General features: G+C 37.0%; 1 protein-coding gene across 9 annotated transcripts in view; it reads left to right on the top strand.

Annotated features, from left to right (window-relative positions):
* LTBP1 (latent transforming growth factor beta binding protein 1) overlaps positions 1 to 13,840 on the top strand; it is a 188,988-nt gene that overhangs the window by 82,764 nt on the left and 92,384 nt on the right. For 8 of the 9 annotated variants that reach the window (XM_064708727.1, XM_064708729.1, XM_064708726.1 and 5 more), the window contains 2 exons: positions 1,770 to 1,994; positions 5,370 to 5,647. In XM_064708727.1, the coding sequence (XP_064564797.1) occupies positions 1,770 to 1,994; positions 5,370 to 5,647 (503 nt within the window). The remainder of the gene's footprint in view (positions 1 to 1,769; positions 1,995 to 5,369; positions 5,648 to 13,840) is intronic. The other variant, XM_064708730.1, reaches the window with a different exon arrangement.

Genomic DNA, 13,840 nt, shown 5'->3' with positions numbered 1-13,840 from the left:
GGCTGCTCAGGAAGAAATGGTACCAGAGAGAGAGGTGTCTGTCATGCTTTAGTCACTGCTGTGGTCAGCCCTCCTTCATTTTGCTCTGAAGTCACAGCAGTTCTGTGAGGATGTCTTTTATACACTCAGATGAAGTCCCAACAAGGATTGGGACCCAAAAAAGTAAGGCTTGTGCTGTCATAGGTAGCCTTCCAAGGCTGACTTAGTAGCATTAGCACAATGCTACAGCTTGAAGTACTTTCAGTCAGTTTATATTACATGTAAATATAAGATAAGACAAGAAAAATATTAAATATACTTTTGCAGAGCACAGTGAAAAAACAATTCTGGCAGTTTGCATTGTGATGGACCTATCCAGCAATTGGGCACTGGCGTTCCACACCCTGTCCAGGCAATGTGAGGCTGCTCGGAGATGAGCCTGGCTGAGTGGGTGTTTCTTGAGCGTTTCCTGGGCCAAGGGAATTGCACAGCTGGCTTAGAACTCCTTGGGCTGCTGAATGTTTTGCTTTGTCTTCTTGCAGCGCCCAACACACAGGTTCCTTTTCCAACACTGGCCTTCTATGGTATTCATAATAGTAATACCCTGTGGTTGTCCAGAGGTCACAGCAATTGGAGTAATGAACACTAGGTTCTAAATTACCTTGAATTATCTGCAGTTTGTTATTTTTATTGTAATTCATTAGAGACCAAGCAATACCAATCCAGCAAAATACCATGATTACTGTAAAGGTTCTTATTTTTTAAAGTCAGAAACTTATCTTAAATCTGACAAATGGAGACTGAGCTCTGTTTCTCAAATACTATTTGATTACTGACGAAAATGACCTTTGTTTGTCTTGAACAAAAGCTTATGGTATTTTTACTGTTGTTTTCACATCGTTTAGTTCTTGGAAATTCTGACAGCTCGTTTACATTGTGATTGATTATAGCATCCCACATTATATTTTCAGAAAGTGCTGAACCATGCCTATTACTGCCTGTATCTCTGAGTTGAGAAGTATTTTTCATTTGATGTCGACATTTTTCATGTTTCATCTGATAATTTATATTGCTGTAAACGTGCAAGTGCCAGCTAGCACAGAAATAATTATCCTTGTCTTATATTGGAGTTACAAGGTTTTAATGCTTTGGAGTTTGTCTATGAAATAATTTCAGTTGAATCTCTTGATATTTTTATGATCTTTATGGGTGGATAAAATTTAGCTTCTTTTATCTGAAAAATAAATGTTAAGCACAAATCTAGATCCTCTGCAAGAAATAGTTTTCTAGAGAACAGCCAAGACTTAAAAGTCAAAATGGGAAATTTGTCCCCAGTACTTTCTGTTCTCGGGTGAGTTTATTCAGACTTCCAGGAAAGGGTAAGTAGTCCAGGATTTTCAGAAACAGGTGGCTGACAAATAAGAGTATCTGTACCAAAGTGTGAGTAAGAGATGTAGCCAGACACCATATTAGTTTAGTGTCTGTCTTAATAGCATCATGAAATTAAAAAAATAGCTTGGATGTCTGAGGAAAGAATTGTTTTCTGTTTGTCATGCAGAGAAGATGCAAACGAGGCAGAGGTTAGAGATCACGAGGAGGGGAAGGGAAATGGTTCTACCTCAAGGCACTTAGAAGTGCATGTCAGATGGATAGTCCTTGCTCAGATGTCTGAATGAAGAACAAAGCTCTGCAACCCTATTCCTTTCCTCTTCAACTTGTGCATGATATGTGGTCAGATAATACTAAAGCTAAAGTCATTAACAACTTTTTTATTTCTGTTTTCATTTCAGTTATTTGCCACCTTCCATGCATGAATGGAGGCCAGTGTAGTTCTAGAGATAAATGCCAGTGCCCTCCTAATTACACTGGTAAACTTTGCCAGATTCCTGTGCAGACTGCCAGTTCTCCAAAACTCTACCATCACCCGCAACAGGTGAACAAGGCTGTAGGATCACAAGTTATCCACTCTACTCATACTTTACCACTGACAATGTCTGGACAGCAAGGTGTAAAAGGTAACTTCTTTCTTAATAGGTATTTTTAACTTGTCGGTTTGAATGAATTATGTTGAGTAGTCAACCAGTAACAATAGTGCTACATCTACACATAACAAATATTGACACCACAACTTGAATCATGAGCTCACCAGAATGTGAGCATATTTTCCTCAATGACTGAAACAATAAGAAATAACTGTTATTGAAAAGAGGTTGTAGGTAAATTTACTTTGCTTTATGGCAATGTAATGCAAATTGCAGAGTCAAGGGAAAATGCAGGGGATTTCTTCTAGAAGTGTAGACCTGTTTAAAAAGACAATGATTGTGGCTGAGCAGACTAAATTGCAGTGTACCTAGACAGTTGCAAGTGATTCCATGGTTACTAATGGAGAGAAGAGACCATGCTTTTCAACATAAAAAATCTTAAATGTAAAGTAAAATTAAAGATACAAGCCGTATTTATCTTGCGTGACTTAGTAGAGTCTTAAAAGTTAGTTTTGTGGGGAACTATTTAGGGTAGATAGGCCATGATATGATTCACTTAAATGGAACATTCCTTCTGGGTCAAATAACAATATCATTAAAAATTTTTTATTAAATAGTGGGGTTTTCCTGCTGCTAATGCTGTGAAGAAAACAGCATTTAAGTCTGAAATGCATTAAAGTCTGAAAGTCTGAAGCATGAAAGTTCATTCAGCTTTGGATTACTGTTTTCTCTCATACTTTTGTTGTGAGGTGAAAACTTCTGATTACTTTGAAGAGAAGTGTTGGATTTATTTCTTGTGTCCTATGGGTCTAGGTAGTATTTTATCTGGGTGCGATCTTGTCCACATAGAGTGATTTTCAAGCATCAAATATTGTATGTATTTCCAGTATATTTCACAAGTGCTTGTTAGATGTTGGCATAAAAATTATCCAAAGAATTCACCGGCACAGAGCATGCCTTCCCCTGCAACTCAGATTCTCAACCTAGGATCTAATGTGAATTTTGTTTGCTTGTTTGAATTGCCAGATTGATTTTTGGTCAAGGGTCATTTTAAAATTACTTCTTCAAGGTTGGTATCTCTGAATAAAAAGAAAATATATCAGGAAAGACATGAGGAGGCTCAGTCACTGGCAAATAGTTTCGGAATAACTTTGCTAAAAGATACTTATGATAAATATAATCTAATGTAGTAATTCTGTATTCAGAAGAGGACAGAGCTGTGAAGGAACTGTTGACAGTGTCCTGGAAATGGCAATGTTTTATAAGTACTTTTGAGTACCTCATCTATCTGAAGAAGAGAATATAATTACCAAAACATTTAGCAAAACATCAGTTTATTTCTCTGCCTATGTAATTCCAGATGAAATAATTTGAGACAATACCATGGACCACAACCCCCAAAATTTTCATACATAGTTATTCTTCAGATTCTCTCCTAAAATGCACAATAGGTTTCTCATTGCTAAAGAGTCTGACCTCTTGAATATTTTTTCCTGACCTTCAAATCGTCATAGGAATCATTAGCATTCACAATGCCTTTTCTTCTCTTTACGTGTCCAAATGAGGACGTTGGATTGTTGAGAGATGAATATTTTATTTCTTTAAAGGAAAGAATAAAACAATTCATCCTGAAATGGCTGGCAAAAATAAAAATGAGCACATCTAGGCAGTGATCCAAGGCCTGGAGAGGATAGTGACAATAATACTGCATGGGAGAACCCAGCCTAAAATTGATGTTTTCAGCATCTGAACATCTCTGGATGGATTGAGAAACTAAAGCAGAGAAGTTCAGTGATTTCTTTTGAGAAACTATATTTTTGAATCATTATTTCTTTTGAATCACTGTATTTTTTAGATTTAGCAACTAGAGAAACTAGTTGAAGAGATCCCTCTTCATACATAAAAATATTGGGGTGAGTTTTGTTAGTTTTTTCTTTTTACAGACAGACTAGGCTGTCTTGTCTTGCCCTCCAAACCCAGTCTAACAGCCTGGAAAGGACCTCACTGCTTCTGCTTGTAACACTGAAGCTTTCCCCTGGGGGTTTGCCCCTGGCAGACCTCATGTAGGTATACATTTTGCTTGTGGGTTGTTTTCAGCTACAGGCAAGATCTTTACCCTGCAGCCATATTTTGCTGACTTTCTACCATCTTCTTCCTGATGTTTCTGTCCGAGTACATTGACAATTCTCATAAATGAAACAATGCAGTCAGTGTAAAAATAAGCCTGTTTCTTTTAAGGAAGTCTTGTGTGAGACCAATTAATGCCAATTATGTGCATAGAGAAATGAAAATGTCAAAAACCAAAAGCACTTCCTCCAAAATATTATAATTTTAAAGTAGCTCCAATAAATGACATATGCCTCCTGAGGATTAGAGCTGAAATTACCTAATCAAGTTCTAAAGAACAGTTCAAACTTCAAGAGACAAGGAGATAATCCAGAAGACTGAACAATGCAGTGTGCATCATAGAGAAAGCTGTATCAAATAGTATTTTTTGGTTCTTGATGTTTGGAAGGGGGGCTGCCTCTGATGGACTGTGTGACCTCAGGCAGCCTGTGCAGTACTCACTGACAAGAGAGGCCCAGCCAGACACAGGAAATGCTAACTTACCTATGCAGCTTTACAAACTCCATGGCTTGTTACACACCTCTCCTCCCTGCCCACCCCAGTAATTTGATTTATTTTAAAGGGCATTTTGTGTTCCAGTGAAAAGAGGCTTAAGGGTCACAAGCAGTTCTGTGCAGGTTGCATTGACTGGAGGGTCTCAGTCTACATACCCAGACTTAAAACTGCAACCATATTTAAAAATGGAAGTGTCTGAAAATCATTTCCTCCCCTTTTATCTGCCAAACCCTGAATTCAAAGTTCAATAAAGGGAGTGGTGATTTTAGATGGTTGAGATGCTGGCAGCTCTTGCAGCGGCGAACTTGGGACTTGGCAGGTACATAAAGATGAAGAGATGAAATCTGAAGCTTTTTCTGTGTTCCAGAGAAAGATGATGGATCTGAAAATGAAAATAAAGCTTACTATATATCCAAAAATAACCTAGTAGAGTATGAATTCTGGAACTTTGAATGGGATTCTTATTACACAGTATGACCACAAATATTAATGTCATACCAGCCAATTTGGACATCCATGTTTATCTAGCAGTCTTTACAATCCTATAATGTTGTTCTTTCTTTCATGAAGATTTTTAGTTTTCTTGATTTGTTAATAAGACTCGATGTATTCTTTAGCCTTCCCTCTAACCTCCAAATTTGGGCTTCATTTATATTTCAGTCACTTCAAGGCACTCTGTAAAAATTCTGATTTACAAAAAAGAAATGTCTTAGAGGTGCCTAAGATGTCTTTTTCACATATTTTATTACCAATTTCTCTTATGTGTTTTTCCTTCAATTATTTTAGTGAAGTTCCCTCCTAACATAGTGAATATCCATGTGAAACATCCCCCTGAAGCCTCAGTTCAGATCCATCAAGTGTCAAGGATTGACAGCACATCAACAGGACAAAAAGCGAAAGTACCTCAGCCAGTACATCCACAGGTCTCTTACCAAGGTCTTCCATACCAGAAGACCCAGAAAGGACATACAACTTACACAAATCAACAACCCATTCCTCATATGTTTCCTGTTTCAGTTAAAACTCAGCTTGGGCGCTGCTTTCAGGAGACTGTTGGGACACAGGTAAGAAATGCTTGCTAAGGCTTGCTGAGACAGGTAGCTTTAAAACTCTATTATAAAGGAATGAAAAAAAAAATCAAAAAATCCAGCAATTGGAGGGAAAGGACACATTTGACGTTCTTTTCTGCAAGAAAATTATTTTGAGAATGTAACATTTTTATTAAGTAACAATTTTCTGAACCTCTTTCTCCTTTAAGATAATGTCTTTGTTTTCTGTGGACTTGGGTCCCTGACATTTTGGTTTCAATTATTTTTTCCATAGCTTTTTCTTTTTCTCATGGAAATTCCTATTCAGCAATTTTATATGTTTTACAGTATTTGAGACTAATATTTTGAGCCTGTTGAGACTAATATTTTGAGTCTGACCATTGAACGGGTAGAAAAATCATGAAAGCCAACTGATTGTTCACTAGAACATTAAAACCTTAGTTCACTTAAAAATACTGTGTTCACATAATGTTTTTCATATGACTGTTCAAAATTGTGTATCTTCTTTCAATCCTGAGAGCATTTTAATAGCAACATGTGGTTTTATATTTGCATATATATTTGAATATATATATTGAGATTATAAAGATATGTGAAAAGATGATTAAGAAGTCAGTAACATCCTGTTATTTATTGCTTATTACCTTTCTGAAATGTGGCTTTTCAGATCAAATGTCTTTAAGATGAATGCATGCCTCAGACTGCAATAATATGTGAGGTTTCAGGAAAAATCGCTCATTTTGGGACGTAATGTTAGAGAATAGGCACGTTATTTTTCAGGCTAAAAAATACTTTATGACTCTATCGTTGAAGGTGTGAATTTTAAGTTTATCACAAAGGTTGTGTTGCTTTTGGTCCTTCCAGTAATATGCACTTAAAGTTAGCCAATTTTCAAGCATCAAATATTGTATGTATTTCCTGTGTATTTCACAAATGCTTGCTAGATACTGGCAGCAAAATTATCCAAAGAATTCACTGGGACAGAGCATGCCTTCCACTCAAATGGACATCACCCATCGCTCCTGAGATGGAAGAGTGGCGCCAAATGCCCTTTACAAGTGTTTCTTCTGGCTGTTTCCTCCAGCTGAGAGTGAATTTTTTAGAGGCTCTTAAATTGTGTACAACCCCTGCCTTCACCCCACAGAAAAAAGAGGGAAGAGACCTCAATCCCTTACTCACAGATGGGCAAGGAGTTTGGAAAGGATCAGCAATGGGGAAGAGACAGGAGCAGGAGTAGGATGCAGTCAGAAGCAGGGTGAAGGTGACGTAGTTGTCAGCCCCTCAGGTACTGAACTCCACCTGTATGGGCACAATGTTGAACTTGAAATCAAAGTTCCTTAGTCTCAGTCTCCTGCCATCTCTAATAAGAAGTTGACCTGAGGATGCTTAAAAGTAATCCATTCTGCAAAATGCAATGGAAGAAGTTAATTTAAATTTAATTTGGTTGTTGCATACCAAAGATTCTTTTAGAAGACCAGAGTTAAGTTTGCATATGGAACATTAAAGGCTAGACTTCACTAATTTTCAAATGATTGGTTTGGGGTCTGCACTTTTAATTTACACTGGTGAGTTCTTCATGATTGTCTGTTTCAAGCATATTAAAATTTTCATTTATCTTTTTCAACAAGTGTTAAAGCACATGAACTTTCAAATGAAAGTTCATGGATTTTACATGAAAAAATATAACAGGACCTGTGTTTACAACCATTTATCTCTATTTCCTAAAATGGTCAATCTAAAAAGCATGGCATCATAATGTGCGCTCCTAAAAATCTGGAAATTAGTGTGATAATTAATAGTTGCTTATTATTTTTTGATATTTCTCTTTGTACTCATAGATAAAGGAATACAAAGTTACTTCCTTGGTCTTACACTTTGCAATGGGTGCTCTTTTATCTCCTATCTCATTTTAAAGGGGGAGAAAAGGGAAAATAAGCTTGCATTACCCTAATGTCTGACTTGCAATCTTACTAAATGCTTAGTCACCAATTTTTATAACTTCTTTTTCAGTATTTCCCTGGAAATACTCAAGAAAGGGTGCTCCCTCCTAGTTTAGAACAGTGCATGTTCTCAGTTTTTACAGATTTCATTGATCAGTGTCCATCTTGAAGAGCATAGTAAGGATTTCAGAGGCATTCTGTTACAGTGATGGTTCAATTTAGAATTGGAGTTGTAGAATGGCATTTTGTAGAACATTAATTTAAGACCTTGTCATAAATATAGATCTAAGTGACTCATTTACCTTTCAATTTGAATCTGAAATGTTATTGTTTTTTTGAAGCCAGCCAATGCTTGTTATTTATGTTAAATATGCCTTGAACTGGGAAAGGCAGCTTTTTTTTGAAGTGCTTAATAGACCTACTCTTAAAGAATTAGGTTTTCAGTTTCTTTCATATTTGCTTTGCTGTGTCTGTGGGTTCTCTCTGTTTATTCAGATGCAATACTAAAATGAGCTTTCCCTATTAGTAGCCATGTGTTGCAGGTCCTTTCTGGAGTTGATGCTGGATAATTTTGATACCCATACTTAGCTCAACAATCATCAGTGTTTATACATTTTTTTGCAGGGTGGATTGTGTATTTGGCTTCAGAAATGTTTTATTAAATATCCTGGGATCCTGAGACGACTTTACTGTCTGTAGAGCAGATTGGTTGAAGGATTTGTGTGTGGCCTCTTGTAGACAAGTCAACTAAGTTGATTAGGGCTTTGCTGAACTTACTCTTGGTCCACACTAAAAGCACAGGATTAAAACTGTATCAGGATCTCTTTTGTGGTTTTGTGTGCATGTGTAGCTTCTACCATTCTGTTTCTCCCCATCCCTTGTTCTCTCCTTCTTTTTCCTTGAATTTCAGCTGCTCTTCAGTTACAGGTCCTTTGATTTTAGTGCTCTGAGGTTTTTTTCATAATCTTTAGTGGAATATTTTTCATCTCCCAGCACATTCTTTTTTGCCCCACCTTAGTTAAATTCCCTCAATGTATCTCATTCAAAACCAGTAGGATATTCAATTTCCAAGACACAGAGAGTGCATTTTCTGCAGTGAGTTTCCAAGCAAGTGCATGCTGTTACAGTTAGCAACTGGAGCCACCTTGAACTGAAGTTCAGAGGACATTATGGCACAGACAGTTGAAAATCTGGTCATATTGCCAGGCCTACAATCACTTCTCATTAATGACATAGGAATTCTTTCAGACTTTCTCTTTCCTTAGCTGTCTGTAGTATCATAAGTGACTGTAACCAAAGACAGCAACCATGAGAACAAGCTAGTAAAAGATGAATGAAAATATGTCAGTCTACCAGCTCAGAAGGACAGGGAGAGTAAGGGGACAAGAGAAATGAAATTTCCCAGTTTAATAAGAATAGATAAATAAAGACATAAATTTTGTAAATACATGTACACACGTGTGTATGTGTTGTTTAACTGTGATTGTTCTCTGAAGCGTCCTCAGTACTGTGAAGTAAAGTGGAAAGAAAACTACAAAAGTATCATTACTATTTGAATTTTTAAAAGATATTACAGGAAGAAAATAGTGTTTTGGATGGTTCTGTTTTGTTCTCAAGTCATTTCACTTTTCCTGGCTGCCTCTCTTTTCTCTGAGTGGAGCACTCAGCATTTATTTCTCCTCTGGGAGATGTTAATGGTGATTGCTCCAGGATAGCTTATCATGTTACATGGTAGCCCACAATGATACTTCCCACAAAAAAGCTGTGGCTCCTCAAACTCTTTCCTAGTACCACAAAGATTTTTGCAGGGTATATCATAAAGCATGTTAAACTGCAGCCCATAAACTTGCTGTTGACATAAAGATATAGGAAACAAACCTTTACCTAAACTTGCTTATTGTTGATGTAGAGGAAATAGAGACTTGAAGTTGGGAAACAGACATTATGGAAGCAGTAGGACAAAAATCCCAATTATAAGTTTTTGGAGAGCACTCTATAATGGTGCTTTCAAAAGCTGAGTGTAGTGTCCTGCAAAATATTTTACATCCATGTAGTCCTTTATTTCTGAAATCCAAGGAGTTGGTCATCTTAGACCACTGATTCACTAAGTCCTATTTAGAAAGCAAGCAGATAACGAAGATTTTGTTTCTCTTTAATTCCTCCTCTCGAGATGATTTTAATTTTAATTCTAATTCTAATAAAAATGCCTTTATTATGACACAGGATATCTTATTTCCCAAAATCCTTCTACAGTGTCCGTAGTGTACCTAGTAAAGGCTGTGTTGATATTCTTGAGTTCTGTTGATTTTGCTTATAATTTCTTTGCATTTAAATCCAGAAAAGAATGTACTTGCCTACTGTCCATGAAAATCCATATAAAGATAATTGAGCACTACTTTTTTCACCCCTTAAGACACTTTGAAGTTTTTACTAAGTATATTCATGTGTTTTCCGTTTTCCTATGGTAACTGCATTGCAGTATTATTATCACTAAAAAATGGAGTTTTTCCTCTAAGTTGTTTGGGTGTCTTCATTGTTTCAATGTAAAAAAAAAATTCAGAACAGCAAGAAATTGCAGAAGTTGGTACTGCAAAAAATTCATCTAAATCAGACTCTGTCTAGATTCACATGTAGTGCTGTGCTCTTCTACAGATATTTTTGGGTATTAGGTTTACAGAAAGATACTTCTAGTGATCCCAGCATGTGTAGTTTAAAAACAAAATTAAAAACTATTGTTATTCTAGAGAGAGACAGATACTGAAATTGCTTACCTTGATGAAAGGAACACATGGCAAAATGTCCAGAAGAGAAGCTGGCTATGAAGTCATGTCTGCCTATCCTTGTTCATTCCTCCTCATGTAACTGCTGAGAGGAGCTGGACTGCTCTCTGAAGTGCTCACTACAAGAATTTCAGAAATACTGTCTTGTGATCCCCCCTTCTTGTTGTGGTACTTCAAGTCCATTCCAGGTTGCTATGTTGGGGGGTATATGTTCCATTCCTCACTTTCTAGTGGTTTGCTGCATGATGCTTTGAGCTTCCCTTGCAAAGTGCTTTAAAAGGTGTTGCAGAAAAGGTCCATAATTGTTACACCTCTGTTCAAAAGGACACCTGAATTAGAGTTGTCTTGGTATCATGAAGTGAAGTTCGGTGGATTATAGTGATACTTTGATCTTGAAGAAAATCACAATATAGCATCTGTAGCAGACAAAAGAAGCATATTTTGATAAATTAATGGTTTTAATTAATTTATTTTAATTATTGAAATGTTTTAATAAGTAACATTAATGATGAACACTAGGAAAGACTTTTGCAAATTATAAGGATTGTCCATTTTTCAGTGCAATCAAAACCCTCACATATGCATTCGAATGTGTTTCGAATGCTGCTTAGTATGTCTGATCAACAGATATTAGTTAACCAACATCTTAAGTGATATAAATCTCTATGGAGACAGTTTATTTAATACTTTGTTTCAGCAGTGTCTTATACAGGAAAAGTTTGTTTTGGTTTGAGCAACACATTTCTGTCTGCTGTCAGACTTAATAGAATACAAAATAAAGCCAAATGATAGGTGGCAGCTGGAAAAGGTCAGAAATTATCAACATTGTATCATGGTCAAGATTCTGACTGCAAATCGTTAAGCATTTCCTTCATTCCAACATGGGCATACACTGACTGGGTACTTAACTTTGAGAATATGCATTCAGTTTTTAAAAACTGGGCTTAGATAGTTGATGAGTTTTTCATTATGGGAAATGTTAAACAAAGACGTCAAAGTTTTTTAGTTAGAAATCAGAACAGCAAGATATGTTGGTAGCCCTTAAAGCCTAACCAACATACTGATGCTACTGTGTGCAATACAATCACAGTGTAGTGTGGAAGTGATGACAGCAGTGATATGCCTGTTGAAGTTATTCATTTAACTGTATAAGCATCCCTGTCGAAGTTCAGATTTAAGAAAACATTTCCTGGGGAGGTAAATTTCAGGTATTTTCTTTTTTTGACAGCTGCATGAAATGAATTTTGGTATTTATCTTCTTTAGGAAGGAGAAGTGATACAGTTTTGTGCTTCATACTGGTACTTTTTCTCTTAGAGCACTTTTAAAACCTCTTTTCTTTAGAATAGTCTTAAAAATACCATCTCATAAAATAAAATAACTGTCTGGAATTCCTTGAAGCTCATGGTTTGGCTTCTGAAGTTCTTAAACAAATAGACTGTCAGAAATTGGTGTGGATTCATTTGCAGGATTAATGTTTCATTTGCAGTAGTTTCTTTGCAAGATCAATACTCTGAAATATCAGAAGATTAAACATGTATCAGATACCAAAAACACCAAACATTGTTTTAATTACTCAAATAGAGGAAAGCTGTATAATTTTTACTTGCTTATGAAGAATGTTCTGCTTAAGCCAAAACAAATTCTTTACCAGTTCTTCTGGAAAGTCTGGAAGTATTTAAGTTTCTCTCCTCTGCTTACAAGACAATGACTGTTAGTGAGCCAGTGCTACATGGGACAACACTCTTCATTTGTAACAACCTGTCATTCAGCTGGTCAGTAAGCTAATTAAGTACGTCTGTTAATCGTTTCAGTAATACAGTGTATTGAGTTTGAGGTTTCTTGCTCTGTTTGTCGTTCCTATAGGAAAAAAAAAGAAGCAACAATCCAAGGTCTGTGCCTGTTGAATAGTTTGCAGAAAGTTAAACAGTGTATCCATTCACTTCTGCTATTGTGGTATGTGAAATGCAGTCTTTTGAGCTGAATCCCGGAGTCATTAGCTATTAGCTCAGGCAAAGCACCTATCAGTTTCAATCATAGCTAATCATGTGACACTCCTTTATTTATGTCCGTATTGTGGTTTTAACTAACAGCTTGTGACAGGGATTTGTAGATGGGTCACGCAGGAGCGGGAGTCCCAGGAAACCTTGTGGTCCCTTGGCCAGAATCCTCTGCAGCTGCCCTGGGAGTAATTGCCAGACTGGGCTCCCTACTGCACTTTACAGGGAGCTGAATAAATTTCCTCCACTGCCTTAGCAGATGAGTTGCAAGGATATAATCCTTCCTTTTCCCTGCCATTGGAAATGGTGCAGTGCTGGTGGCAATACACAGCTTAGCACTCTAGGACTGTGGAGATGGGGCAGAGGCTGGAGTCTGGACAGGGTAACAGAGAGGGATGTGGCTTGGGGTGGCATTTGTGCCCCAGCACAGGGTCAGCCAGAATTTCAGTCTTCCAGTGGGAGTATTTAGTACTTCCTTCAGTTATATAAAATATTGGCATAGAAGCCCAGGCACGCATGAGGAAAAATATGTGGATTTGAAACAATACTTTCAGTGTCTCTGAGTGCTTTACCCAGGAAGAACTTTGTTTTATAGCAGTACCATGTGTTCATCATACTGCTACTACTGCTGAGCCTCTTTCAGCACAGTTGAGCTCTTTTATACCAAACTTCATGACTTTCTTGCCTTCTGAACCAGTAAGACTTATTTCCAAATCATAAGCTTATGACAGAGATATCATTCATGAAAATCTGTACTCTTTTCCAGGAGCCCTCAGGAATACAGACTAGATTAGTTTAAAATATGTAGATGATGGATAGAAAAGTGTAAACCTAAGCTTAAAGAATGGCATTATCTTCATGCATAGTCCAGCATGCCTGTGTTTAGTTTTCCTGCTTATTTTAGGCCTATAAGTGTGTGTTGGAGTTTTGTAGAATGGTGAACCAAACTAAAAAATAGTTATGGATTCCTCCAAGTGACTTTTCCAGTCACTTGTGAGTCAGAGACTGAAAAAGACTGTCTGAAGAGCTAATGAGTTCATCTTGGTAGTAGGAAGTGTGTTAAGACTTTTAAAGTGGAAAAGAATTACCTATAAAAGTTTTTGAGACCTGTAGAAATAGAGCTTCAATATGCTTAAGGCTGCTGAAAGGAGCGAGCATCTTAAGAAAACATATCGGGCTAAGGAACAGTTTGTGCAGTGCCATGAGTGTTTAGAGTATCTGAAGCACTACTAGATGAACCAGAGAAATCAGGGTTTAGTAGCCACAGAAGAACTCTGTTTCTGCTTGGATTAGGACTTTGCAGAGCACTCATGTTTTGTGATGCATATCTCCAAAATTACACAGATCTTAAGGCAATAGGAGCCCCATGTGGGAGTTGCTTTTCCTTGTTGCCCAGTTTCTACAATGATCTGGATGTTAGCCAAATTATCATTGATTCTCCAAGCTTTAATTCACCATAGAAGCAGTGGGAGCAGCAGCTTTAATCATTG

Source organism: Zonotrichia leucophrys, chromosome 3 (assembly GCF_028769735.1).
Source record: "Zonotrichia leucophrys gambelii isolate GWCS_2022_RI chromosome 3, RI_Zleu_2.0, whole genome shotgun sequence".
Lineage (NCBI taxonomy): Eukaryota > Metazoa > Chordata > Aves > Passeriformes > Passerellidae > Zonotrichia > Zonotrichia leucophrys.
This window is presented reverse-complemented; position numbering and strand designations above follow the sequence as displayed.